General features: G+C 37.4%; 1 protein-coding gene across 6 annotated transcripts; it reads left to right on the top strand.

Moving 5' to 3' along the window:
- The first annotated feature begins 74 nt into the window (after positions 1-74).
- On the top strand, positions 75-27977 carry cracd (capping protein inhibiting regulator of actin dynamics). 6 transcript variants are annotated; one of them, XM_067383797.1, is made up of 9 exons: positions 75-200; positions 20078-20246; positions 20405-20534; positions 20797-20958; positions 21714-21920; positions 22377-24684; positions 25090-25280; positions 25664-25820; positions 26180-27977. In XM_067383797.1, the coding sequence occupies exons 1-9, from the start codon at positions 119-121 to the stop codon at positions 26338-26340; spliced, it is 3567 nt and encodes a 1188-aa protein (XP_067239898.1). In that variant the 5' UTR covers positions 75-118; the 3' UTR covers positions 26341-27977. The 6 variants fall into 6 exon arrangements, with proteins under 6 accessions (XP_067239898.1, XP_067239900.1, XP_067239896.1 ...); XM_067383799.1 differs by lacking the exon at positions 75-200 and adding an exon at positions 16991-17954; XM_067383795.1 differs by lacking the exon at positions 75-200 and adding an exon at positions 17999-18279.
- Positions 27978-27989: the final 12 nt, after the last annotated feature.

Raw genomic sequence — 27989 nt, 5'->3', positions numbered from 1 at the left:
GCAGACGTCACGGCCCCCCAAATCAATACTAACTTCAGAAACTTCCCACTAGACTTCAAGCAGCTTGGATTCTGTGCCTCTCCAGTCTTCCTTCAGACTCTGGGACCATGATTTCAACATGAAATGCAAAATTTACTTTTATCTGAAAAGAGGACTTTCGACCACTGTTCACTATCCAGTTCTTTTTCTCATTAGCCCAGGTAAGATGCTTCTGACGTTGTTTCTGTTTCAGAAGTGGCTTGGTAGTCCTTTTCCTGAAGATGTCTGAGTGTGGTGACTCTTGATGCGCTGACTCCGGCTTCATTTGACTCATTGTGAAGCTCTCCTAAGTTTTTGAATCGGCTTTACTTGACAGTATTCTAGAGCTTGTGGTCATCCCTGTTGCTTTTGCACCTTTGCCTACCCAATTTCTTCCTTCTAGTCAACTTTGCATTTAATATGCTTTGATACATCATTCTGTAAACAGCCAACACATTCAGTAATGACCTTCTGTGACATACTGTCTTTGTGGAGGCTGTCAATGATTGTCTCCTGGACCATTGCCATGTCAGCAGTCTTCCCCATTAGTGTGGTTTCAAAGAACAAGAGATACCCGGAATTTATACTGTAGGAATGGTCATTTAATGAAACTCAAATGTAAATATTCTAATATTTTGAGATACTGGATTTTGGAATTTCATGAGCTGTACGCTCTAATCAACAAATTAAAAAAAAAAAAAAAAAAACTTTTAAAATGTTTTACTTTACATGTAGGGAATCTAGTATAAATGAAAGTTTCATTTTTTAAAATAATTTACAATAAAAAAATGAATGAACTTTTTCACGATATTCTAATTATATGACCAGCACCTGTATGTAGTAAGAAATAAGAGTGAGAAGATATATGATTGTTTTTGCTATTTGTATAATGATGCTTTTTATTTTAGATCAATTCTGTGCTCATTATAAAGAGGAAGAGCATCTCTGCCATCAGCAATTCCCTAAAATTATTATTTATTACTGTACTTATGAAAAATCATCCAGTGTTTACCTTTAAAGGGTCAGTTTACCCGAAAATTACCCCCATGTCGTTTCACACCCGTAAGATTTTCGTTCATCTTCAAAACACAAATTTAGGTATTTTTGATAAAATCTGAGAGGTATATGACTCGTCCATAGATAGACAGCAACATTCTGGACCACTTTCAAGGTCCAGAAAGGTACTAAAGACATCGTTAAAACAGTTGACGTGACTGCAGTGGTTCAACCTTAATTTTACGTAGCGATGAGAATACTTCTTGTGTGCAAAAACAAAACAAAAATAATGACTTTATTCAAAAATATCTTCTCTTCTGTGTCATTCTCATACATTGTTTACATCGAGCGCCCCCGGGTTCTACATCAGAACGACGACACATTATTGTCCGGCTCCTGCGTCAGCATCACACGCATGCGTCGTGCTGCTCATGTGCGCAGCTATGGCCAATACTGAACCGGCATTCGGATGTAAACAGGGTAAGGATAATGCGTAAGGATAATCACAGTGAAGAGATTGTTGAATAAAGTTATTTTTGTTTTGTTTTTGCGCACAAAAAGTATTCTCGTCGCTTCATAAAATTAAGGTTGAACCACTGTAGTCACATCGACTATTTTAATGATGTCTTTAGTACCTTTCTGGAACTTGAAAGTGTTGATTATGTTGCTGTCTATGGACGAGTCATATACCTCTTGGATTTCATCAAAAACATCTTGTGTTTTGAAGACGAAAGAAAGTCTTACGGGTGTGAAAAGACAGGGGTGAGTAATAAATGACATAATTCATTTTTGGGTAAACTAACCCTTTAACACCTTAGTTATGGTACTAGTACTAATAGGTTCATAGACAGACAGACAGACAGACAGATAGATAGATAGATAGATAGATAGATAGATAGATAGATAGATAGATAGATAGATAGATAGATAGATAGATAGATAGATAGATAGATAGATAGATAGATAGATAGATAGATAGATAGATAGATACTATAAAGATGTTCTCTGTGGATTCATATTCTGTAGTTAGAGGTCACTGGGGGCCATGTGCTTTATTAGAGTGGGCTGCTCGTCTATACCTGTTCTTCTACGGATCTTGAAAGGTAATGTTTTTAGACTGAATCTGATTCCTCGATGATTCCCTTCTGTGTCTGTTCTGTGGGAGTTTTTATTAAATGCCAATATTCACTGCCAGAGTGAGTCACTACAGTCTCTGTAGTTTAACACATCCAAAAAAGACTCAGCCTTCCAGTGCAGGAGATTTTGAATCTCATTATTAACAATTACTATAAAAACCAGCATGATAATGAACTTATTTTTAGAGCAGAAACCAAACAATTGAAAACAGCATTGTTGAAGCTGCAGTGGAAAATTCCCACACCACTGATAATGCAATAATGCTGTTTCCAAATAGGTTTCTCAAACACGCCTATTACACATTTTTCCCTGCCCCCATCTCTCATAGTCCTGCTCCAAACTCATGCCATTGGTTGAGCCACACACTAACATCATGGACTAATTGTCTAACTGTCTAGTTTGCAAGTGGTTTACTAACAGATGTCTCTGAACATTAAACTGAGACAAGAGAAATTGTTTTAACATCAAGAAAACTGCACAGATCAGCTTATAAGATCTGAATACTTTTGCAATGCATTGCATGTTCATAGTCTATTAGTAAATATAGTCACTCAGTGAACATGCCCTTCTGTAGTGCTGAGGACAGCAGAAATGACAGGTTTAATTGTTTATGCTAACTGCTAAGTGTTCTTGTCCTTTGAGTCGGCATATAACCCTATGAGATCTCTAATTACTTTACAGTAAGGGACATGTACATGGGCAATTTTGTTCAGTATATTTTGACTGTGTGCAACATGATGGACAGGCAAGGTCTGAAATTAAGAGCTCATGGGAATGCCACCTAAAGTAAACAAAAATGCCCCTAATATTGAAAATGCGAGGGCAGCAATTACCTCTATAGTGCATACTTATACTTTTTTAGCTGTTACTGTGCTGATATTTGGGATAACAGGACATGTGTCCAATATTGTTTTTATGCAGCAGTTCAATAAACAAGAATTCAGTTTTGAGTAACTTACATTTTAGACACAATATGCCAGTTACTGGTCTGTTTTGAAGTTGGTGTTTTTTTGCTGAATGAATCGTTGTTTTTGAACAAATTGGTAGAGTGAATGAATCCATGACTCGCTCATAAAAACAGACACTTGCGGTGCTTCTGAAATCACAGACTTGTATTTTGAATTTACTTCAAGACTGTTAAAAAGTATGTTCTACTAGTATGGGTAGTATGAATGAAATTCAGACGTACTACATCCGCCATGTTGTTGTCACCTGACCGGCGTCAGTTGCGTCGCTTCACTGCCATTCATAAATCCTCTGCCATGCCGTGGCCTCATGGGACAGTAAAGTGTCCATCAAATGTGCACTTCAGAATCTCGTAATAGGTATGGGTTAAATGGATCACTGTTGATCTGTGATCCATACGGACCAGGAGCCATGTGATTCGCAGATTAATTTCAAGTTTGAGGCTGAAAGTTTATAATTCAGACTGTCCTCCAAAAAAAATGACCCTATAGGTAGTTTGTTAAGCACCATATTATGACCTATATTTACATTTTAAAGTCATGTGCCCTCTAGCTGCCGTAAAAATAATGACAGTGTCGTGTTACGTCTGTAGGCATGAAATGACGTATGTCTGTCGTTACCAATCAAAATGCGTGTTCATTTAAATGCAATGTGTGGAATTTTTACACTATTTGTCCTATTTCCATTTAGCAAAACTCTTTTTATTAACGACTACACCCACCTGACCCCTAAACCTACGCTTAGTGATTTATAGTGCATATACACTGTAACGTAGTTCGTAAATATGGGAAGAAAGAGGCGGGAACCGGCGAACTTTCAACAAAACTTTAATCTCAAAATAAACAAACAAAACGAAAGTAATGCCGGCAGACCCTCACGGACGTCTGCCGGCCACACAAACATAATAAACCATAAAATAAAGTCCAGGCCTGGTCCTCTCTCGTCCTTCACGGTAGTCGCTCCTCCTTTTATGCTCCCGGAGCTCCTCCATGAGGGACTCAAGGCCGGTGTGCCTCCCAGGTGATGCTCATTATCACTCGTTCCCTCACGGCTCTCGCCCGCCCTGGTCGCCACAATGTGTTTTCCTGCGAAGCGACCAGAGCAGAGGTTTTTGTGCATGTGGATTGTTTTGCTGTAATCTACCAGCACATATGGAAAATATGTTCGCGTGAAGAACGTATTACAGCAGAATATTCAAATGTCACAAAAGTGCGGCTCATTCTCCTCTGCCTGCTCTAGCTGCGTTCAAATACGCAAGCCGTAGGCTGTTTCCCGCAGCACAGCAGCACGAGTGTTGTTTGTATTTTGCTCACGATGTGGTCAGAACTCGAGTTTGAATACAAACACATGAAAAATATGACTGTTGATGATATAAACGCGGAGTGCGCATATGATCGGTTTCAGCGGGGAGCTCCGCGATGAGTTTAATAACACTAGCCACGTGGCACATAGCTCATACAGAATAAAATATCCGTGTTTAAAGTTTTTATTTCACACATTCTCCTGCACCAAACATTAACCAGCACGGTGTAGTTATGCACACATATTTCATCAAGTCTTCTTCAAATGAATTATATGTGCAAACTGGACACTGATGATACAGTGGTGTAGCCTATCTAAACGCGACGACATGATTATTCTAATAGACAAATTAGAATTAGAATAAACTGATTTTGAGTGCAGTGCTCGTAAACGTAATCAAAGTAGCCTATTATTAACCCTATTAAATATCCTTTCGCATTTCTCCCTTGTGCTTGGGAGTTTGTTGTCATTTTCTCAGTGCTCATATATTAATATTCATTATTCTGTATAATGAGTGTGTTCTATGTCTGTGCTTCATTGGTTGTTCTTTTCCCTTCTTCTCCCCCTCTACACTCCCACTTTTCCAGAGCTTTACACACCCATTTTTACAGAGTTTTTGCAGCGCAGAGGTGTGAACGACCAGGCTAAAACAGGGGGGTTTCATGACCCTTTAATGTTTTAACTTTATTAGTTAGGCTAGTAGTTTTTGCTGTGGTATCGGAGTACTTTAAGTAATAAATGGAAAGCAAAGTTACCCCCACCCCCAAAATATTGTTTTTCTAGCTGATCCAAAAATTCATCCGATCCGTGACTCAAAAACCGTAATATGATCCGACTCATGAGTTTTGTGATCCGTTGAACCACTAGTAATAGGTAATCTGGGTACTTTGGGTACTGGGTACTGTTTTTCTAATACTATACTACTCTTTGGCGTACTGTTTTTCGCTTTCTGTATGGTAGGGAAGTATTCAATGTGTTTGAATGAATTGATTGAATCAATGATTCCATGACTCACTTATTAATATATTGACTCGCTCCTGAATGAATCAGCGTTTTTGACAGTCACTTGCTGAAACCTACTTGCATAACTATGTAATAATAATAAATATAAGGGGTCAACAGTGAATTATATTTTAATAGGCTTGACCTATTGAAATATAATACACTGTTGACCCCTTACCCCACCCTTAAACCGAACCATACTACTAAACCTACCTGTCACACAACCTTACCCATATCCCACCTCGGAAGCAGCAAAAGTGTTTTGCAGTACAACATGATATCAATAACTCAATGCATTGTACCTAGCAAATTTTTTTTTTGACATAAATACATAGAAGTTAAAGACACCTAATATAAAATGGGAGCATTCATCAAACATTTTAACACACTAAACTAGCATTTATTGTACTGTAATAATGTGCATTATTGCAGCAACTTTTGTATTTGATGTTGATAAACTTCATAAGTAACAGTCATATGTCCTGATTGAGAATTTTAATCAAGTAATAGATTTAACTGAAATGTATGACATGGCATGTTTTTATATAGTTGGAAAATAAGTATTCCCACATAAAAGCAGGCTTCTTGAAATTGCCCCTTAATAATACAGTTGATTTCTGACACTGGAGACAGGTAGCAGTTTGTGCCGTTATTGATCCGCCACACGTCTTTATTCAGTTAATGGAGGCCCTTGTTCTTTGAAATTGTTTTAACACAATACACACACGCATCCTCACATACGCTGACAAACAAGCTTACAGTCACAGTCTTTGTGTGTGTTGGGCAGTTTGAAATCATCAATGCACGTCTGTTCTTCCTGCCCCTGGTAAGCTGGCCAATGAACAAAGTGGCATTCTGTGAGTAGCAACAGAGACAGCAGTATGAACCAGCACACTACCTCACCATCATCACCCACTTTCTCCTCTCTCGGACACATTCTAGGATTGTTTTCTGTCACATGTGTGAACGTATCTTGGGCATAGGCGACTTAGCTCTCACATAGGACATCATGCAAACGTCCCACGAGGAACACACAAAAACATACATTGTGAGAACTTTTTGGGAGTATGAATATGCATACCATCTTTTTTCACACTGTATTTAATAACGGAGATGCTTGTGAATTTGTTAACAATCAAAACTGTGCATATGAAGGAACAGATATATATTCGTCCTCGTGTGCGCACAACAACAACACGGCTATAAGCATTCTTGAGTTCTCTTTGCACCTGTGCAATGTGACACCTGACTCTAGGTAATAGCGTAGCTCCACAGTAACAGCAGGCAGGTGGAACAGCCACACATGCATAAACGCATATATACTAGCGTCTTACACAGATAAATCGACAACCAGGTAAGCCTTTATTCTTGTGTACTCCTTTGACCGTATATGTGATCAAGCGTTTTTCTGTGTAAAGCATGTGGCATGATAGCGTTAAACACAATAGGCCTCTGTTCATGAAACTGCCATTATCTCTAAGCAGCCCCATATCCTCAAAGACTTATTGTGCCTTTCTTATCGTATACATTGTAATGAAAACAATGTATGCACATTCAATGATAACAGTGTGTTAGAACCAAGAACCAATAGCTTTTTGGTTGTTTGTTTTCATAGAATATGTAAAATATAATTTATGTGTATTAAATTAAGCTTTTTGTTCCTAATTATTTTTTTCCAGTTTTATTTAAATACTTGTTAATGGCTGAAATGCACCATAGTTTGTAGGTACACATCTATGTGAACTGTATCACACTCTTGGCGTGCATTTTTCCTTCTTTTACAGTTATTATTATATTATATTATATTATATTATATTATATTATATTATATTATATTATATTATATTATATTATATTATATTATATTATATTATACCATTTAAAGGCACAATATGTAATATTTTTGGATTAAAAAACGACTGGTTCCAACAATGTTTAATTAGAGAAATCAGCTATTTTAACCAGTGTAACGGCTCCTGTCATTATGTTGCCTGTCAATGACGTTATATCCGCGTTACCCTCGATTTCCTGTTTTACTTCAGTAGAAACCATTGAAACACCAAAGATGCTTTAATATATTATGCGCTAGACAGGTGAGCAAATGTTTGGATACTTTTATCGACCGAAAAATGATCATTTGTTATATAGCACAACTTGGTTAGTCTTATTGTTTAAACTCTTGTTTTCTTGATTTACCACGAGTAACATGTTTGTACCCAAAAAGTAAATCAGTATGAGCTTTATTTGTGGTAACAGTAATACAGAATTTTCTCCACCATACAATGCCATGCCATTTAGCAACAAGTCATCCAGCTTTTATTAATATGATTTTCTAATATTGATCTAGCTTACTGCAGTGTGCAACTAGTGTCTCATACCAGCCACCGAGCAAATGCACAGAATAACTATAACATAACTTTCAACATACTCAAATGTATCTTTTGTATGAATGTTTTGACCAAGTAAAACTGCTGCATTACCCCACAATTGTAATTCGCCAAATAAAGTGACCTGTGTGAGTAATAATTCAGCACTTGTGGCTGTTTCATTAGAATCAAGTGAAGTTATTAAACGTAATTTCTGGAGGAGTACGCCCATCTAATCTTCCAATTAATACCAAGGTATAAAACCAGCATCTTACCTATTCCTGTTGTGAGTTCTTTCAGCATCCCTTCTCCTCCCCTTCTCCTCCTTTTTATACAATTTTGCCAGGGGGGCAATCGGAGCTCGAGTACAATATCCTCTCTGAGCCTCTCTATAGCAGACAGCAAGCTAAATCTGTTTACCACTTTTGCAAAGACTATATGGGTACACAAACTCGTGAAATAAAATAATGTGAATTTAAGTGATAAAACGTAACTGTATGAAAGTAGGCGAACATTATGCATTAGTGTAATCATAAAATAAACATAAATAACAAAACGGAAGGAGCAGCAGCAGCATACGGCATACAAGCATAATAAAACAGCAATGTAAAATGTCCCAGGCTCTCGAACCCACCCTGCTTCAAAACACAGTAACATTAATAAAACTTTAATACATTAGCTCATCTATGAACATGATTTCTGCCTGTCGGATTGCTTTCCATCGGCTGTGGAGGTCACATGATTCCACACTAATTCACGGCGTCATCAAGCTACGCCTTTGTTATTGTTTTAAATAAGCGACCTCTAGTGGGGTGAAACTTACATAATGTGCCTTTAAAAGTTTGGGATCAGTAAGATTTAATTTAATGTTTTTTTTTAAAAGAAATGCAAAATGCATTAAATTGATCAAAAGTGACAGTAAAGACAATGTTACTAAAATCTCTTCTTCTTGCTGTTCTTTTTTTTAAACTTTCTATTCACCAATACTTTGAGTTTTCAGAAAAAAAATATTAAGCAACACTGCAGCAACTGTTATATTGATAACATTGATCATAATTAGAAATGTTTCTTGAGCAGCAAATCAGTATATTAGAATGATTTCTAAAGGATCATGTGGAAAATTTTAATGAAAATAGAAAACGTATTAGCATCTAAAATAACTCATCACATAATTTTACTGTATTTTCCATCAAATAAATGCAGCCTAGGTGAGCATAAAAGACTTTATTCAAACTAAAAGCATTTTTTACCAACCCCAAAAGTCTGAACGGTGAATTTTATTACTAATAATTTAGACCAATGGGAAATTCTACCTTTGTAAATTAGAGAATGGGTTATCTTTAAAAAAGAAGAAAAAAAAATTAAAATGTTAGGGTTATTCAATCTACACAAGACTTGCCCCTTGAAGATTCACACGACGCTCTGCACAGTTTTTGTTTTTTTTTTCTAGAAAAAGAGACAAGGGCTGACTACAGAGCTTGCTCATGTCTGTGAGTTCAGACTGAGTACTGAGTGAAAATACAGCTACAGGGAGTTGTGTAAAATGGCTGTTTGGAGGATCTGAAGTCTAGGGAAGTAGAGTAGTGTTGAACAAACGTTTTAAATACAAATTCATAATTATTTGCCAATTATATTGTATATACTTAATATATATGTTATATAATATAGGGAGACCAGGACTCGTAGTTACATGTGGAAGTCACAAGTGCCATATATCCAAGTAACTATGAGGTTTTGAGTCAAAGGTCCATTTGTACAAAAGATTGTTTGTTTGCAGTTGTCTATGTGTTGGTTTCAAATTCTGAAATTGGAACAATTTGTATGAATTCTGTCCACCAAACAAAAACTGTAGTGTTATCATGTTTTTGTATCAGCTGTTTTGTAAAAAGTGCACAAAATAAAACCACAATAGCATTTATTCAGAGAAAAGTCAACTATAGATTTTAACCAAGCTGAACTATTCTTCTGACATTTTTATACAGTTTTCTGAAATGATATGTCGGGGCAAGTTGTAACATTTTTTATATATTGTAATGTTATAATTTTATATTTACTGTTTTTATTGTTTAAAATATTTGTGTGACTGCTCTAGATGGGTATACAGAAACTGACTTCCTAAAATCCACCTACACTAAAGTAAAAATTGTGACAACTAGCCCCTGAGTTTATATTACTGCAAGTTACACTGCCACAGAGTTCATAATTTGTTTGAATGTTTGAATCAGAATTGCCTGGTTTAATAATGCTAAAGTCAAGCTTTGAAAGGCAACCCTAACATCCATTGAGGTCTTATGGGCTATTGATGACAGATGTGTGTTCATTTGATCTCCATAACCATCATTCATCCAGAACCAACACAATTAGAAATATTAGCCTTCATACTTCAATAAACACTCTTAAGATAAGGCATGCTATGCATATTAGAGTTCTATAAGTTGTGATTCAATGGTTTTGTTATATTTTTTTCCTAAAAGCACCAAGGAGCGGCAACCGAGCTTTGTAAATCAAGGTGCAGAAGGTTGAATCCATGTTCCCTAAGGTTTTCCTTCAGTGGTGTGCAGCTCTTTCCAGCTGCGTGGCTGAATTAGGTAAAAGTGTGCTTTTGTGCTCAGTAAGCACAGGCAACTAGACCAGCTTTGCTATACGCTGCGCAGTCAGCCATCCCATTTTGCTTCAGTGATTTCTAGCTGTACCTTCAAGCCGCTCCATTGTACGAGTGAAGCTAGCTTGCAATCATAATAATATACGGCCCTTTGCGCAAAGCAAGATCATTTCACCCCTGATACATAATGCATTATGTGTGATTTGCTTAATGTGCAGACATTACTGAAAGCTCTGAGCCCTGTTGTGTGTTTAGGCTAGAATTATGGTGACGTAGGTCATCTTTATTTAAATATTCCATACTGACACGCATCATCCCTTAGTATCTGATGCAGTTCTGATGAGCCTTTAATTCTGTGTAGATAAAATACAACATCAGAACTGCCTTAAATGCTGCTGTTGTCATAGCAATAAGCACACATGTTGTTTTCTATTAGCTGTGCATGAGAATCAACACAGAAGGCAACATTATGCTAAAAGAAAAATGCAATTTATTAAAATTGTGATTCCTGTGTAAATGCATTTATGTTGCCTCTAGGCCACATTACAAACATTATGGGCCCTTTTTACCGATCTAAGCACATGGTCTAAAACGCACGGCGCAAGTGCACTTGGGGCATGTCTGAATCTACTTTTGCTAGTTTAATGATGGGAAAAATGGTCGGTGCATGGTCTAAAAGGGTCCCTATTCTCTTTATGAGTAATGTGTGTGTTTTGGATATAACATGCAATAAACCAATCAGAGTCTCATCTCCCATTCCCTTTAAAAGCCAATTGCGCATTCGCTATTTACATGGTAGAATTTGCAAGAAGAAAAACTGAAGTCTTCTCTAGGAAGGAAACGGATCACATTCAGGACCATCTACAGGACAAGCCAGATTCCACCAAAGCATTTAATCTTTATGCACACAATAATAATCTTTTACATTATAATCCTTTTATTTGTAATATTTGGCATGTTTGTGTGCTGCTGCACGTCCCTGTGTGTGTAATAAGCAGAGTGTACGTGCGTCGTGCAGCCGCAGATTACTAATACACTCTTTGAATAACAAAACAAATATTGCTGCATTGACTTTAGACCAGATTTCAGTTGGTCAATGGTGCAGTTTATTTCAGTTGCCTCAAGATAGCAAAGCACCAACAATGCGCCTGAACACACCTCATTTTCAGACCAGCACGCCCATGGGCACACAAATGGGCGCAAATGCATTTGCCATTTAAACAACGTGGTGCAGGACGTGAAAATTATAAGTGCGTCAGGCTGAAAATATCAAAAAACACTTGCGTCGAGCTTGGCGCCACATTGCGCTGAGTGTATGATAGGGTCCTTGTAGTTTATATGCTGCTTCAAATGCAGCTTCTGCCTACTTTGCTGTGGGAAGATTACTTAAAGGGTTAGTTCACCCAAAAAATGAAAATTCTGTTGTTAATTACTCAACCTCATGTCGTTCTAAACCCGTAAGACCTTCGTTCATCTTCGGAACACAAATGAAGATATTTTTTATGAAATCCGAGAGCTTTGTCCCTCTATTGGCAGCAACGCAATTTACACATTCAAGGTCCAGAATGATATTAAATGTGACTCCAGTGGTTTAACCTAAGTTTTATGAAGTGAAGCGAGTGCTTTGTTTGCAAAAAAATAACAACGATAGCACCACACATGATAGTTGTTGACTCAAGACCGGAAGTTGTTCCGTGAATGTGCTTTGGATAATATTATTTTGTAAATATAGAGGCAAATTGTGTTTTTTTTGCACACAAAAAAATTCATAAAATTGAGGTTAGTCCACTGGAGTTTGGACCTTGAATATGTAAATTGCGTTGCTCCCAATGGAGGGACTGAAAGCGCTCTGATTTCATCAAAAATATCTTCATTTATGTTCCGAAGATGAACGTAGGTCTTATGGGTGTGGAATGACATGAGGGTGAGTAATTAATGACATAATTTTCATTTTTGGGTGAACTAACCCTTTAATCAATAGTAATTCTATTCTAATTCTAATTCTAGCATTTGTAAAGTTTGGCGTTCAGTCAAGCTTTCTTTCACAAAGCTACCCAGGTGAAAAAAAGTACACTTCTATAATGTACTTAAAGTGCTCTATTTTCATGCACTAATTTTGTACTTAAGAAGTACTAAAGAAGAATTTTTAGTATATTAAGAACATCTAAGTGTATCTAAAATGTATTTAATTACCACTTATAGTACATTTGAACCCATAGTGTACTACAAGTGGTAACTAAATATATTTTTTAAATACAGAGATAGTATACTAAAAGCATATTTTAGTTCATGTTTCTCATTTTAGTTCATGTTGTCTCAAAATAGCACAGTTGAGTACACTTAGATGTTCTTAAGATTATCTTGAGAAGTACTAAAGAAGAATTTTTAGTATATTAAGTACAAAATTAGTGCACAAAAATAGAGCACTTTAAGTACATTACAGAAGTGTACTTGTTTTTCACCTGGGTATATCAAAAAAAAAAAAAAAAGTTATTTAAAAAAGTTCATTATTGTTCAAAAGATTGGGGTCGGTAAGATTTTTTTCATGTTTTTTGTCTCTTATGCTCACCAAGGCTACATTTATTTGACTTTTGATTTATTTGACTTTTCGTAGCCTGAGTCACTAACTTTAGCTATTAGCTGCTGCAGCAGATCACTAGCGCATCCTCATCTTTCATGAATTTTATTTGCAATATTTCTATCTCTTTATGAGGGGCATGGGATCTCTTATGACTTATAATAATGAGTCATGTAGCTTTTAGGTTCAGGAGTCACAGGGGCAACTTTCCAGGAATCCACTTATAGCCCATTTTATAGCCCACTGGTTTGGACAAATAGAGGCAGGCCTCGGCTGAAAATGTTTGTAATGATGGTTAGAGCTGCTCTTGGTGATATAGCCAATATATATATATATATAAGTGTAGAGAGGTCAGTCTGTACCATTAAACTTCAGTAAGTGGGTTAAATTAGGACTGTAGCATCTAGAGCCAACTTAGCCGCAAACTTACTGTAGCTCTGCTGCAGCCTTTTCTCTTTGTTTAGGGTATTTTCAGTGTCCTACTGCAGTGCATGTAGCTGTGACTTGTGCTTTTGCCATTGTCATTTTGTCTGGAGCTTCTTTAATGCACACAACACAAGCAAAATCATTCGTTAACATCTGCACGTGAGCCAGAACATGACGAATACGCACACGGTTTGGACCACGTGTACAGTTGTACCGCAGGTGCATGTGCACAAACACATCTGGACTAGCATCACAAACAGACAAAGACACATTGATCCATTCAAGCAGCAGCTGAGCTTGTTTAGACAGTGAAACTTTCAGGATGACCCTGCATGGGAGCCGTTAGAGGACACTGTCTTCTCATACAAAGAGAAACGACTTACATAGATGGCGTAAGATTTTAATCATTTACAGTTAGCTGTGTTTAACAGTTAGTGCAATGCTGTGCTGCCAAAAGGTTTTTGTTTGCCAAAAGGAATGCAGGTTTTGAGGCAATGTGTTTTGCTTAACCAACAACAATAGTGGCATTTTAAATCTTGGCATTTTCTGTCCTGGCATTCTGAATGATTGTACTGTATGTAGAATCCCAGAAGCAATATGGAAAAAACACCATTTGCTTTATTTTAGGACTGACTGATATAAATTACATTATGCATGAGAATTTGAGTTGATTCAATGGTAATTTGTTAACAAAACAATTCACATTTTTGCCTTTTCTATATGCTGTTTCTTGCTTTTTACAGTAAGTCACATGGGGGTCCATTAACACGAGAAGGTAGAAAAAGTGCGTTCTAAATAGCCATTAATTTAGATTATGCACAGATTGCTGAACAGGCATATATTGATGCGATAATGGAGGTCGAGTGCACACTACACTCCACAGACACAATACTCTGCAATTACACACTAATATACAAACACCCCTAGCATGTATGAGCAAACACACATTTCACTAAACAAACAAAAATAAATAAACAAATGCCTATTTAACATGCAATTTTAAGAACAAAAACGTATTCACTATCCATCCACAATCCAGTGTTATTGGTGTAGTATTATTTATATTTTTTTTTAAATATTTTGAGTTAACTTTTATTCTTATATTTTTTATTTTTCATTTTCATTTCAGTTTAAGTTTTGGTAATTTTATTATGCTTTTGTCACTTTTATTAGTTTTTTTTTAAATAATTCTAATTTAATTTTTAAATGTAATTTATTTAATGTATTTTTATTTTTAGTTTAGTTTTATTTTTTGTAAACAATAACAAAACTGCCAGTTTAAAATTGCATTAAATGTTCTAAAATCATATATTTTTGTAGCAAAAATGCGGTTCTTTTCTGTATAACTTAGAATTCTATACAATTTTAATTACTGAAGATATATACATATGTCCCTTACATGACTTTTTTTTAAAAAAGAAATAATGGTAACACTTTACAATAAGGTCCCATTTGTATTTAGTTAATGTATTCATTAACACAAACTAACAACGAGCAATTCATTTGTTACAGTATTTATTATTCTTTGTTAACATTAGTTAATAAAAATCAAGCTGTTCATAGTTTGTTCATGTTAGTTAATTCAGAAATGTTAACAAATACAATTTTTGTTTTTAAATATGTACAAGCAAATGTTGAAATTAACATTAACTGAGATTAATAAATGCTGTAGAAGTATTGTTCATTCTTAGTTCATGTTAACTAAAGAGGTTAACTATTTTTAACTAATGGACCTTATTGTAAAGTGTTACCGAAATAATATAGTCAGCTGATCATTATCACAAAAAAAAAAAAAAAAAAAAAATAATAAAAAAATCCCAACAGGGTTGTTTGGATCTTATGTCATTTTGAAGGGGTTTATTTTGCAATAATGACCAGATAATTGTACATTAATACACTGATACTTAAATTAAAATTTGTAATATTTAAGTTCCAACAGTTACTTGTAGACATTAGAGAAAGATATAATTTTAGCACAGCTATATATGAGTGGAAAGCTATACAGCAAACAAGCAAAATTAGATGTTTATGTACTTTTTTTTTTTTCATCATGGCAGCAGTACATTATTAAATTATGACTGAAGAGCATTAATTCTGGGCATATATCCAGGCATACGTGTAGCCAAGTAAAGTTTACAGTCCCAGTAAAGTGTAAGGTTTTGGTCTGCAAGATGGGAATTGTAATCCCCAATTCTTAGCAAATTCCCATCGCAAAGAAATAGATGGTCTTATTATTTGCAACCAAGTGATGGCAAGGACCAAAGGAAGACTGTGTATGAGCTAAGAGATTATGATGGTAATAAAAACAGATGAAGCTTTGAAAAAAAAAAAAAGGTTTTATGAAAGAGCCCAGGAGGAAAGAAAGGAAAAGCAATACAAGTGTCTCATGATCTCTTTAAGCCTTTCTATCTCCCATTATTGTCATCTCCTCCAACAATTTTCTTTTCAGACTCGCACACATGAGCAAATCAATGAAGAAAGTACTTCTGTGTTCACGTTTATCCCCCCTCTACCCTTGCTGCAGACAAAGCCCGTCGTAACCATGGCGACGGACGGTAAGGAGGCTAAGCTTGATGAGCGGGTAGAGGTAACAGTATCTGAAGGCCCAGGTAAATGAAAACAGAGTGAGGATCTTTACAAACGTCCTGCTCTTAAAGTGACAGTGCAGCACACTAAATGCAACAAAGATTTTCTGCACTGTCTCTTTAAGAACTGTTTGGTGTTTCATGGGTTACAAAAAAACTTCAAGAATTGTGTGCTGTGTCTGCGGCCTGTGTGTCTTTAAAGGAATATTTCACTCAAAATGACAATTCGGTCAATATTATGCTTCCTCATGCCTTTAAAAACCTATATGAAGGATTTATTTTAAAATGGTTGTTTTCCATGCAATTACAATGATTGGAGAGACTTTTATTGCTAATTCTCTCATCCATGCAGCAGGATGCCTAAACTTTAACCTTAAAGGATTAGTTCACTTTCAAATAAAATGTTCCTGATAATTAACTCACTTCCATGTCATCCAAGATGTTCATGTCTTTCTTTCTTCAGTTGAAAAGAAATTAAGGTTTTTGATGAAAACATTCTAAGATTATTCTCCTTATAGTGGAGTTCAATGGCCTCCAAATGGTTGAAGGTCAAAACCGCACTTTCATATTCTTCATATTCAGGGAAGGCGTAGAACATATAGCGTAAGTTTTTTGAAGAATACGAAAGTGCGGTTTTGGCGGAAGCACATGCAAGGTGATCATTTGTTTATATAAAGCATATACAGATAAGACCCTTATTCCTCGTCTGGTATCGTTTAAAGCCCTTTGAAGCTGCACTGAAAATGTAATCTTGACCTTCAACCGTTTGGAGTCCATTGAAGTCCATTATAAGGAGAATAATCCTGGAATGTTTTCAATCAAAAACCTTAATTTCTTTTCAACTGAAGAAAGAAAGACATGAACATCTTGGATGACATGGGGGTGAGTAAATTATCAGGAAAATTTTATTTGAAAGTGAACTAATCCTTTAAATTTTGATCTGCTAGCTTTAGAAGTCTTCTCACAAGACACATGAAACACTTTTATGGTGCATTTGTGTCCTGTATGAAGTTTGACAGCTCCAGTCCTCATTCATTATAATTGCATGGAACAGAGAGACCATCAAATTCTCCATTCATTCACCATTCTTTTTTGGAACGACATGAGCATGAGTAAATGATTTTCATTTCTTAATGACGTGTTATTGTTGCTTTACAAGGTTTACACACCTTTCCGTGTGAACCTTTTGCCCTCAAACTTTATAACCACGTTTAACTATTGATATCTCATGTGTGACAAATTTCTTTCTTTCTCAGCATGGCTGACGTGTGACGTGCTTTAGTTTGAGATGGTTTCTGAATGATTTTAAGGATATGTAGCAGTGTTAGGCAAACAAATACACTGCTGACAAAGGGCACAGTGCCAATTATGTTATTTATGATAAATGTATCAATTAATAATGCCGAGATTTGGCGTGTGCGGGGAACAGTCAGGTTCAGGTGTGCAGTACTTACCATGGGACAGAAAAAAATGGGGTTATTGGCTTTGCTGCACTAGTGAGAAATATTATACAACAGGACGAGTGTGAGGAGCGAGGTTGAGTATTCCCATGTTGTTAAGTGGGACGGACGTGTGTTTGAGCTTTTGTGAAGAAGTGAGAGGAACAGTCAGGTCTGAGTGAATTGATTTAGCAGTACTGACACTCATAGGAGCAGGAAAGCCACGTTTGAGTGTATAGTGGTTGTAGTATGGAGGAGTACAAGCGAGACACATCGAGGGCTGTTTCTCTGGCTGAGTTGTGTCCACTCACATCATATGCCTCAGTGATTGAGGACGCCTGCAGCACTGCATTGTGGGCCAGAGAAATGGAATAGTAGAAGCTGGGAACAGACTGTGACTTGGACGAGCCTTTGAGGGGGAAATGATGAGACAAAAAATGAGAAATCATAAAATCATCCAGTCATATGCGCTCGTAAAGCAGTAAACTCAGAAACGATAATAACTTCAGGAACAACAGAAGTGGACACTGACAGCAGGTACCAAAGTCTTACTTTCTTTGTTATTGTGCTATTGTTTTTTGAGCAGCAACACACTTACTGTGTAACTCCACACTACTTTCCACTTTTAGCCTGTAACAGATCCACGCTGATCTCTAGCTGAATTTATCCACTCTGTGGTGTAGGGTGGCCCGGTCACTCCAGCCATTTCACTTGGAGCTCCTACAACACAGAGATACAGCCTTAGAAATGCACACAGACACATACTTAGAAACAGAAAATATGGCATGGAGATGTTTTGCACTTGCTTGGTGGAGTGCTTATGGATTTTATACCTTCAGGAGGACCAAGAAGGGAGCTGCAGGTTGTAATAGACAAAAATCACACATGCACATACATAAAAGGTAGGAATTGAAAAATGAAGGAAGCTGATGATCAAAAAGAAAAACTTATGTACTATCAAAAGTTGGTGTCAGATTTTTAAAAAAAGAAATTAATACTTTTATTAGCAAGGATACATTAAATCAATCAAAAGTGACAAATAAATGCCGTTCTTTCCATTTATCAAAGAATTCTGGAAAAAATATTAAGCAGCACAATTGTTTTCAACATTGATAATAATGCGAAATGTTTCTTTAAGCAGCAAATCAGAATGATTTCTGAAGGATCATGTGACATTGAAGACTGGATTATTGCCTGCCATCAAAGGAATAAATAATATTCTAATAAATGTATTACAATAGAATTTAAAATTAGTAATATTTTTTAAAATGTTGTATTTTTGATCAAATAAATCCTGCTTTGGTGAGCATACGAGACTTCTTTCATGAAAAAAAAAAAAAAAATCATGATGAAAAAAATCTTACAGACCCCAAACTATTAAGCAGTAGTGTATATAACTAATGTTTTATTTCATATGTTTTATATGCAATTTTATTCATAAGCTTTTTGTGCTAGTCTTATCTCCGTAGCCTTTATGATTCGTAATAACTTTCTATTCTCAGGAAGTGGTGTGTCTTCACTCCATACAAACCAAAGGTCCCTTGTCTTATCATTAGTTTAATGTCGTTACATGGGAACCGTATGATTCAGTCATGTCAAAGACTCTTTGCACCTGCAGATTTCTACTTTAATTGGTAGGTTGTGAATTATTCTGTAAAGATTGTTCTGGATTGTTTTTGTAGAGATTAGGAATTAGTTGTTTATACTTTTGTGCTTGATTGTTGGTAATAAAGCTCAGATTTAATTCTTAATTGGTATGTTGTCAACATAAGTAATGGATGGAAAACAAAATAGTTTATTTAGCATTACACAGAAGCTACAACCCAGTTGGATTTGAATTATTTATATAGCCGTTTTGACAACACATATCCATCCAAGCAGCTTTAAAAAGACAAAATCACCAGTGAGCAAACTGTGATGATTAGGTAGATTGGGAGGAACATCCATCCTGTAATACTGCCCATGAATTAGTTAAAAATCTGCACAATACGAGACGCTCAGTGGTTTATTCTTGTAGTCTAAAGCAGTATTTGAGTCATCTATAAAAGGTAAAAAGTTTTGCAGTTGCTATCCATGTGTAGCATCTATGATTGCTGGCCACGTGGATTTGCAAGAGTAATGTTTACATACAGAACGTAGCTTGAACAGCCAGAAGCTTTTACACTTGATCAAATCATTTTATATGCATTTGATTGGCTGGATTGCTGTTTATTTTAAATTAATCTTGGAGGGGCTTTTCCTTCAGTAAAATACTTCCAAAGAGTTTTAAGTAAAGCCTGTGAGACTCATCTCTCGTCACAAAGTAATATTACTGATGACAGTTTTATAGAAAAGTTCTTTTTTTAGCAGTTGGCTCCTAATTGTTGGCTCTCTCTTTCTTCTATGGTGCCTTTCCAAAATCATAGGACCTGGACATTACTGGGTGTTTAAATGGAACATCTGGTCACCATAATTATACAAGGCTGTCTCAGGACAAGGACTTTCACACAATAATAACCTGATTCCATAGCGTCTGATCTGTTCTGGTCCTCCATTTCATTAACATTTATTAAAAATGCTCACATACTGTATGCTTATATTTAAATATGGACAGCACTAGCACTAGCCTTTTACTGCTTAATGACTGTTTATCACCATTCTTTGCCCCCACTTTTTACCAGAACGGCGACGGCAGGGCAAATTCCAGCCATTCAGGCGTCTATTTGGGAAGAAGAAAAGGAGGGAAGCAGAACGTGGGTTTGAGGGATCTGAACTGAAACCTAGCCATTCCACTGATGATGTCTGCAATGGGGTGGCCACAGCTAATGAAGAAAACAATCAGTATCTAAGGTAATTCTCTGATGTATTTTATAACAAATTTAGCTGGGTCATAGTCTATGCAAAATTGTCTACTTTATTTTAGATGCTGTCAAGAGTTGTTTATTTGTTGAATTGAGAACATTCACAGATGTGCTGTAATTAAAAATCATCTATATCTGTGTTCACAGGGAGTTAAACACCCTAGGGTCCCGAGCCTTTTCACACGAGAGTGTATTTATCCCTGAAGACACCGAGAAAACACATCCAGGACAGACAATGTCCCAGGAGAACGTTTCAGACAAAGTCAGGAACATTCAGGTGAGACTCTGTACATAAATAGTGTAATTAAAAATGTTTATATGCACACAATCAAGCCATGCACCAGACTTTGACATTAGCATTACACCAGATTGATACATTTTCTTTTAGACATTTTTATTACCATCAAGGTCAAGAAATAAAAAATTATCATGATGCCTTTGATAAAACATTGTTTATGCTGGTATCTTAGTAACTAAATGTTTGGACTAAGCAACCCCAGTTTTGTCCATTCTTTTACTCCCTATGCTTTTGTTGACAGAAGCAAATTGGACATAATATCAAATTTGGTCAGAGACCCCCTTCACTTAGAAAGAGTGAGGGAGATGAAGGTAGCTCAGATGAGGAAGAGGTACCACGAAGTCCGCTGAGGGTTCTTGCTCAGGTGGAGAATGAACCACAGGGGACTGAAGCCAAGGAAATAGTAAGTTAATCTCAAAATTATTATCCACTACTTACATATAGTAACATAATGCTGCTCATCAGTCACAATTTATATACAAGAAAACGCAGTTAAAGAACACTGCTCTGTTTGAGAGAGTAAGGTTCTAAGAAAGATTCCCTCACTTGCCAAAATGGACATTTATGCACTTGGTAGGCACTTATTGAAAGCATTTTACAGTGGATTCAAGATATAAATTTTATCAGTAACCATGCTGTTACTAATGCCATACTCTAGTTAAGTTGCAGAAAATTGTAATACTGTCAGACTTTCAAAAACATTAGCTGCTTTTACACCATCAGGCGGAACGGTTCTAAGAATGGTAAGGAACAGTTCCATTTATATTTCCACTTGAGCTTGCTTCGGCACATCACAATTACAATTCGTTCTCGGCCTGGAATTTTCAGCTCGGTTGGCTAACCATGCTGAACCGTGCTGGTATAATGTGTGTGACGTCACCACTCAGGATTGGCCTCTTGTCTGTTACGTGGCTACCAGTTTCACTGGAGCTGGCCAAGTGCGCTATTTGAGCCAAGTAAACACAAGTTTATAATAAAATTAAAAGAAATATTTGATCATCCTCCATAACTTGATTGATATTTAATTTAAGCAACAAGAACGGTTTGGCCCGATGGTGGAAAAGCGGCTATTGATTCCATAGACATATAACATGCTTCAGAACCCTGCTCTCCCATAGTCACAAACTCAGATTGTTTGTGTTTTTGCTTTACAATTAGGCTGTCAGCCATGACACGGTCCAGCACAGAACTCCAGTCAAATCCCCACGCTCTAAGCGCCCACCTCCCCCCGGCACAATTGAGTCCATCAATCTAGATGCTGTCCCTCAGTCTGTCCCACGCTTGGACAATACTGCTGCCAAACACAAACTGTCTGTCAAACCGAAGAACCAGAGGGTATCTCGCAAACACAGAAGGTTTACACAGGTAAAGGGAAAGGTGTTCTTCAAAATGTGATCACCATCTATTAGGATAGCTTTGATGTAAAAGGGTGATAGTAAAAGTGATAGTTTAACCAAAAATGAAAAGCATAATTTATTCATCATATACTCAACTCTCATGTTCTTACAAACATATGACTTTCTTTCTTCTGTAAAACACAAATGACATTTTGAAGAATGCTTTAATTGTATTTGTGCATACGATCAAAGTCAGTGGGGTCCAAAACAACTTTGACTGTGATTGTATGAACGAAACAAACAAAACAGACATTTTCAATTCTGCAAAATCGTATTCTATGGTCTGCAGAAGAAAGAATGTCATACGGGTTTGGAATGACATGAGGACGAGTAAATCAAGACTAAATTTTAATTTTGGGTGAACTATCGCTTATAAGAAAATAACTCCAAAACATTAAGTTCTGCAACCTTGAATATATTTCAGGAGTTTCATGAAGAGGATCTCTCTGAAATGCAAGAGGAATCCGAAACACAAAAAGACGAAGAAGTGTTTGATTTGACAAGAGAGGACTATAACATTATCCATAGGAGCAGAGGAGATTATGAACCCACTGAGAAATCAGTGAAACGACAATTTCATGAAGAGGAGCTAGAACGCCTTGAGCTTCAGAGGAGGGAACAAGAGGAAGAAAGAAAGATTGAGGAACAACAAAGGAGAATCGAGGAACAGAGGCTAGAAGAAGAAAGGCGGCTCAGAGAGGAAGAGGATAGGCTGCAAAAAGAGGAAGAGGAGAGGAAGCAGCGAGAGGAAGAGGAGAGGACAAAAAGGGAAGAGGAAGAAAGGAGGAGAGAAGAGGAAGAGCAAAGATTAAGACGTGAAGAAGAGCGAAAGAGGCTAGAGGAAGAGGAAAGAATGCAGAAAGAGGAAGAGGAAAGAAGAAGAGCAGAGGAGGAGAGAAGGCTGCAGGAACTTGAGGTGGAGCGTCTCCGTTTGGAAGAGGAAAGAAAAAGGGAGCAGGAGGAGAGGAGGAGAAAAGAGGAAGAGGAGGCGGAACAACGGAGGATTCAAGAGTTAGAGGAGAAACGGCAGAGAGAGGAAAAAGAACGCCTCCGTGAGGAAGCTGAGAGGAAAAGGCTAGAGGAAGAGGAGGAAAAAAAGAGACAACAGCAAGAAGAGAAAGCTGGAGCTTCTGAGCCAGAATGGAAAAGAAAAGCAGAGGAACTTAGATGGAGAGAGATGGAGGAGAGACAGAGACCCTTCACTTTCAAGGTCTCCTCAGGCGAGAAGCAGATACTCTTCCAGAAGGTCAACCTCAGTCCTGTTACTCCAGCATCTGGCCAACAGGGTGAAACAACAGCTGAAACCAGGGAAGGAGCAAAAACTTCTTCACCAGGAGGCACAGATTCACCAACTCTGTCTTCATCTCTTTACGTCCCACATACTGCAATTCTTGTGACAGGAGCCCAACTTTGTGGAACTGCAGTCAATCTCGATCAAATCAAGGACACAGCCTGCAAGTCGCTTCTTGGCCTTTCAGAGGGCAAAAAAGCCATGGGCACTCCCCCAACCAAGATCAAGACATCTCCAGACTGTAAATCTGGGAAAACCAAATCCTTATACGAGTCTTCCTTATCTGCCGACCAATCCAACGCTGCTGTCCTAGCAGAATGGGCAAGTATCAGATCCAAAATTTTTAAAGGTGCTGAAGAGGGAAAGTATCCTGAACACCCAGATCAGAGTCGAAGGCCGATAAGTGAGGATCTAAATACAGTGCCATTTTCTCACACCAACCTCAGGAAAACCATGTCAGCCAGTGCTAAGTTTTCCATCACACCAGCTAGGAAGAAATTTCCTGATTCCAACAGGAACTCAGAGATTTTAGGTCAGGAAGAAGGTGTGAAACTAGAAGCGGCATCTCCGGAAACTCCCTCTGTCCAAAAAGCAGAGTTGCCGTCTTTAGGTACCAAGATACAGAGCAGGGGAAGTAAGGTTGTTCGCATAGCAGATAGTGCTGAAGAATGCATGTTTGCCAAAGACCTTCCCTCCTTTCTTGTTCCCAGTCCACCACATGGATCTCCCAAGTCACAAAGATCTGAGATTGGCTCCCCAAGTCAGGCAGAATCAGAAGATTCAGACACAAAGGATGAAGGAGATCAGAAGGATCAGGGTGGTGATGAGCGGCCTTCACCTTTTGGAATTAAGTTGAGAAGAACCAACTACTCTCTTCGCTTCCACAATGAACAATCAGCAGAGAAGAGAAAGAAAAGGTACAGTGCAGGAGACAGTTTTGAAGGTGTCCCAGTGCCCCTCACTGCCATTGACCAAGACTCTGATATGTCTACGCTCTCTGGAATGTCTAGCCCTGTTTCTCCGCAACAAGAGATAGTCGGATTTCGAACCACTGTAGCATCTAGTAAAGAATCTCGAAGCAAGTTTAGCAGAAGTACTCTCCCTTTGGCACCTACTGAAGGCGACAGCTTTGCCCCCAAGCCTCCACTTTACCAAAAACCAGCTACTTCCCCTAAACCATCTGAAGGTGGCACACCTCCACCTTCTCCTCTCCCAAAACCTGGCAGAAGGACTTCAGGGGACAGGATTTCACAAAGGGCAAGTGAAACAGAACAGATAGCTACTGAGCAGACCAGCGATCATAAAGAAGTTGCAGCATCTGTACCATCCCAGAAAAATGGACAAGGAGAGGAGGAGTTTAAAGAAAAGAAGTCATTTTTTCCATCCATTAGCATCCCATGGAGAGAAAAAACAGATCGCAGGACAGAACTCATTAAAAAAGGTAGGAAATTCTCAAGCACTGTAGAGCTATAACTGCATGATCTTCACCTTATTACAATGCTAGCAAAGCAGCACTGTACTGATATTTCTTAAACTTCTATATTAAACTTTTACAATGAATTCAATCCGAATCGCTTAACATGCACTCTATTCAAACATTTGGACTCATAATGAATTGTGATGTATTTTCTTTGCTCACATTTCATATACACAAAACCAACTCCTGAAACTTAAACTTACCTGAGACTTTAGCAACATTCTTGTCCTACCTTGAGCATTGGTATTTCCTTCAGGAAATTAAGATAATTTTTATCCTTGTAAAGAGTACAACAGATGCGTTGAAGACTTTAAAATTGTTTCTAGTCTTTCTTGTCAATTTGACACCTACATTTTTTTTCCTTCACAGAAAAACCCTCTCTACAGGCCAGACACTCTCTGGACAGCTCACGGACACAGGAGAAAGAGGCAGGACCACTTTGGATCACTCTAGCACTGCAAAAACAGAAAGGCTTCAGAGAACAGCAACAAAACCGAGAGGAAAGGAGGAGCCAGAGAGAGGCTAAGCTGGCTGAGAAACAAGCTAGGGACAAAGAAAGCGTATGTATAAATTATAAATATAGCCATACAGTCTATTATCATAACTAACCTACACTGCTGGTACTATATGTAAAGTTGTAATAACAGTGTCGTAACCAGATGCAATGTAATAATGCAAAAATCAATAACAACTACCTCTTTCACATAAATCTTACCAGCCGTAACATTTTGTTGATCACTTGGATCTATTTTTGTGGTGTTGTGCTGGGTAGCACTGTCCATTTGGAAATCTCATACTGCATATAACTGTACAATCTTCTGATTGGCTGAGTGTTTTGCTTGTTGTAAACTTGTTGTATTGCACCTGGTTAGGGCACGGTATAATGTTATACTAAACAAACTTCTCTGTTTTAATAGCAATTGGTGTTATTTGTCTCTGAAAGGCTGGAATGGTCAGTCCCACAGAAGATAAAGGTAATGGAAGTTCCAGCCTGCCCAAACCTCAAACAGATGAGAATAAAAGACCAGACACACTCCTGGCCCGTTTTGAACGACGCGACAACTTGAAGAAAGCCAATACCTTGCCCAGCTCAGTCACAGGTAAAAAAACCAAACAAAACAGAAGTAACGTATTTGATTATATTTCCCCTCAGAAGCTTTATACTGGGGTTATTTTTGGTAACTTTAGGCCTTATGCTCAGTTGTTATGTAGGTTTTTGATAATTTATTTATTACATACTCATCCCCCTAGCTAAACTGCAACTGACAAAAAAAGTACGAATGGGAGTGGGATTTAGACATGGTTCCCATTGATGATAGTATGCCTTTAAAACTGAGACAGCCACAAAAATGCAGAAAAGAGCATTCTCTAAAATTTTTAGTCCACTTGCAAACAATGAAAGCAAAACAAAAAAAATTGAAATCACAGCTGAACCATATTTTTTCTTTCTTTTTAAAAGTTGAAATAACAGACTCTACACCATCTCCGCCAGCAACAAAGGATGTGACAAAGCGCTTCCCTCCTGGTGACACTACCCAGGTTTCTACCGAGCCAGCCTGGCTTGCCCTAGCAAAGCGTAAGGCCAAAGCCTGGAGTGACTGCCCACAGATCATCAAGTGATCCATTACTACTGACCCAGTGAAAATGCAAATAAGTCTTATCTCCTTCATCCACATCAGTTAGCCATCACTGCTCTCCAGCTCACCTTTGGCTCTGAACAAAAAGTCCATAACTTATTTTCAAGCAATCAGGCATTTCCGAATAACTGATATTTAAGTTTAAAAAAGTCTTTCCACAAAGACAAAATATTGTACTACTAATATTCAAACTGGCTACAGATTTTATCAGTTGACGAGAGAAACAATGACATCAACACCACCCTTCTGGTTTTCAATACACAGGATTATTGCAATAACACGCATCAGTGGTATATTTACTAATTTTGTGTTGCAGCAAATCAAACAAGCCCTAGAATCTTCATCGAGAAGTTGCAGCCCTTCATATCTTTGAAGTCACCAGTGGTCCTGTTAACAGTGTAAATACACAATGCATGTCAAACTGTTGATACTAGATATTACTAAAACAATACGAGTGGTTCACATTCAGTACAAGTGTAACACATTTCAAATAAAACAAGACAGTATGTTATTGCTTTGGTGACAATTCTGGGAAGCAATTCAAGGGCTAATAATAACAGTTGTTGAAACCTTCACAAATTTTACTCCCCCCTCCCACAAGCATGTGAATCAGAGAAATTTTAATTTTTGTAATTTTTTGGGGGGATTTTTTTTTTCATGTATACACTAAAATCAGTTGGCACTTATAGACCTTGCCGATGGACAGACGTTGTCACTTTTTTTATTTCTTAACTTATTATATTTGATATCTTGGCAAAGTAAAAAGATCTTCACTGTGTCCGTGACAACTGTGAGTACTGTCATTTTAACTATTGCTAAAAATCATCATGATAATGACACGTCAGCACTGTTTACTCATGTCATTAACTAACACTTAATTTTTCCTTGAAGTTTCCATGACAATATAGTATATGCACTTGAGCCGTGCTGTCAGCTGATGAAAAATCTACTTCTTGCAGTGTCCATACCCGCCTGATTCCGTAGAACTGCCTGCTTGCTGTATCATAAACAATGCTATCCTTGCGTAGCGTGTGCTAGCATCACTTTTACAGCTAATTAGCAAAACCTGCAACACGACTAAGGTGATGGGAGATCAGTGTTTCAAATGTCCCAGGGGGGATTAAAAAAAACAGGTCTAGCCAATGAAAATGTCCCTTACAAAAAAGGGGAGCAATTCCAGTGAGTGAACGAACAGACTATTAACTGACATCACCTCTGCATCCTTGAAGAAGGCAGCTAACCCCAGATCACTCCAGGGGGGATTGTCCTTGTAGGTGAACTAAGTCGCTCTGGATAAAAAGCGTCTACTAAATGATGGAAGATATTAAATGGAAACTGACTCCACTATCTAATGTAATGTTGTATGTATGTAATGTATGTATGTATGTATAGAGGTGAAATGAAACGGACTGTATTCCTTTGGAGATCTCCTGAACTGCAGTCGCGTCACTTTGTTTTTACATTGGTCGTGTGCAATAGCATAGCTCAAACAGTGTTGTATGTGATATGAAACAAAAAGTTTGTTGATAATTGCACTTTTTTTTGTTGTTCACTTTAGAAAAATCCATTAAAGTGACGCAAATGTTATGAAATATGTAGACAAAATTAAAGGAAGCTGTTTGAACTCAGCGG

Source organism: Chanodichthys erythropterus, chromosome 4, assembly GCF_024489055.1.
Source record: "Chanodichthys erythropterus isolate Z2021 chromosome 4, ASM2448905v1, whole genome shotgun sequence".
Classification (NCBI taxonomy): domain Eukaryota; kingdom Metazoa; phylum Chordata; class Actinopteri; order Cypriniformes; family Xenocyprididae; genus Chanodichthys; species Chanodichthys erythropterus.
This window is presented reverse-complemented; position numbering and strand designations above follow the sequence as displayed.

Coding starts and splice junctions, on each gene's coding strand:
- cracd (XM_067383795.1), top strand. CDS start 18,165: ATGCACACAGACACATACTTAGAAACAGAAAATATGGCATGGAGATGT. Junction 20,247..20,404: donor GAAAACAATCAGTATCTAAG/GTAATTCTCTGA, acceptor CTGTGTTCACAG/GGAGTTAAACACCCTAGGGT. Junction 21,921..22,376: donor AACACAGAAGGTTTACACAG/GTAAAGGGAAAG, acceptor AATATATTTCAG/GAGTTTCATGAAGAGGATCT.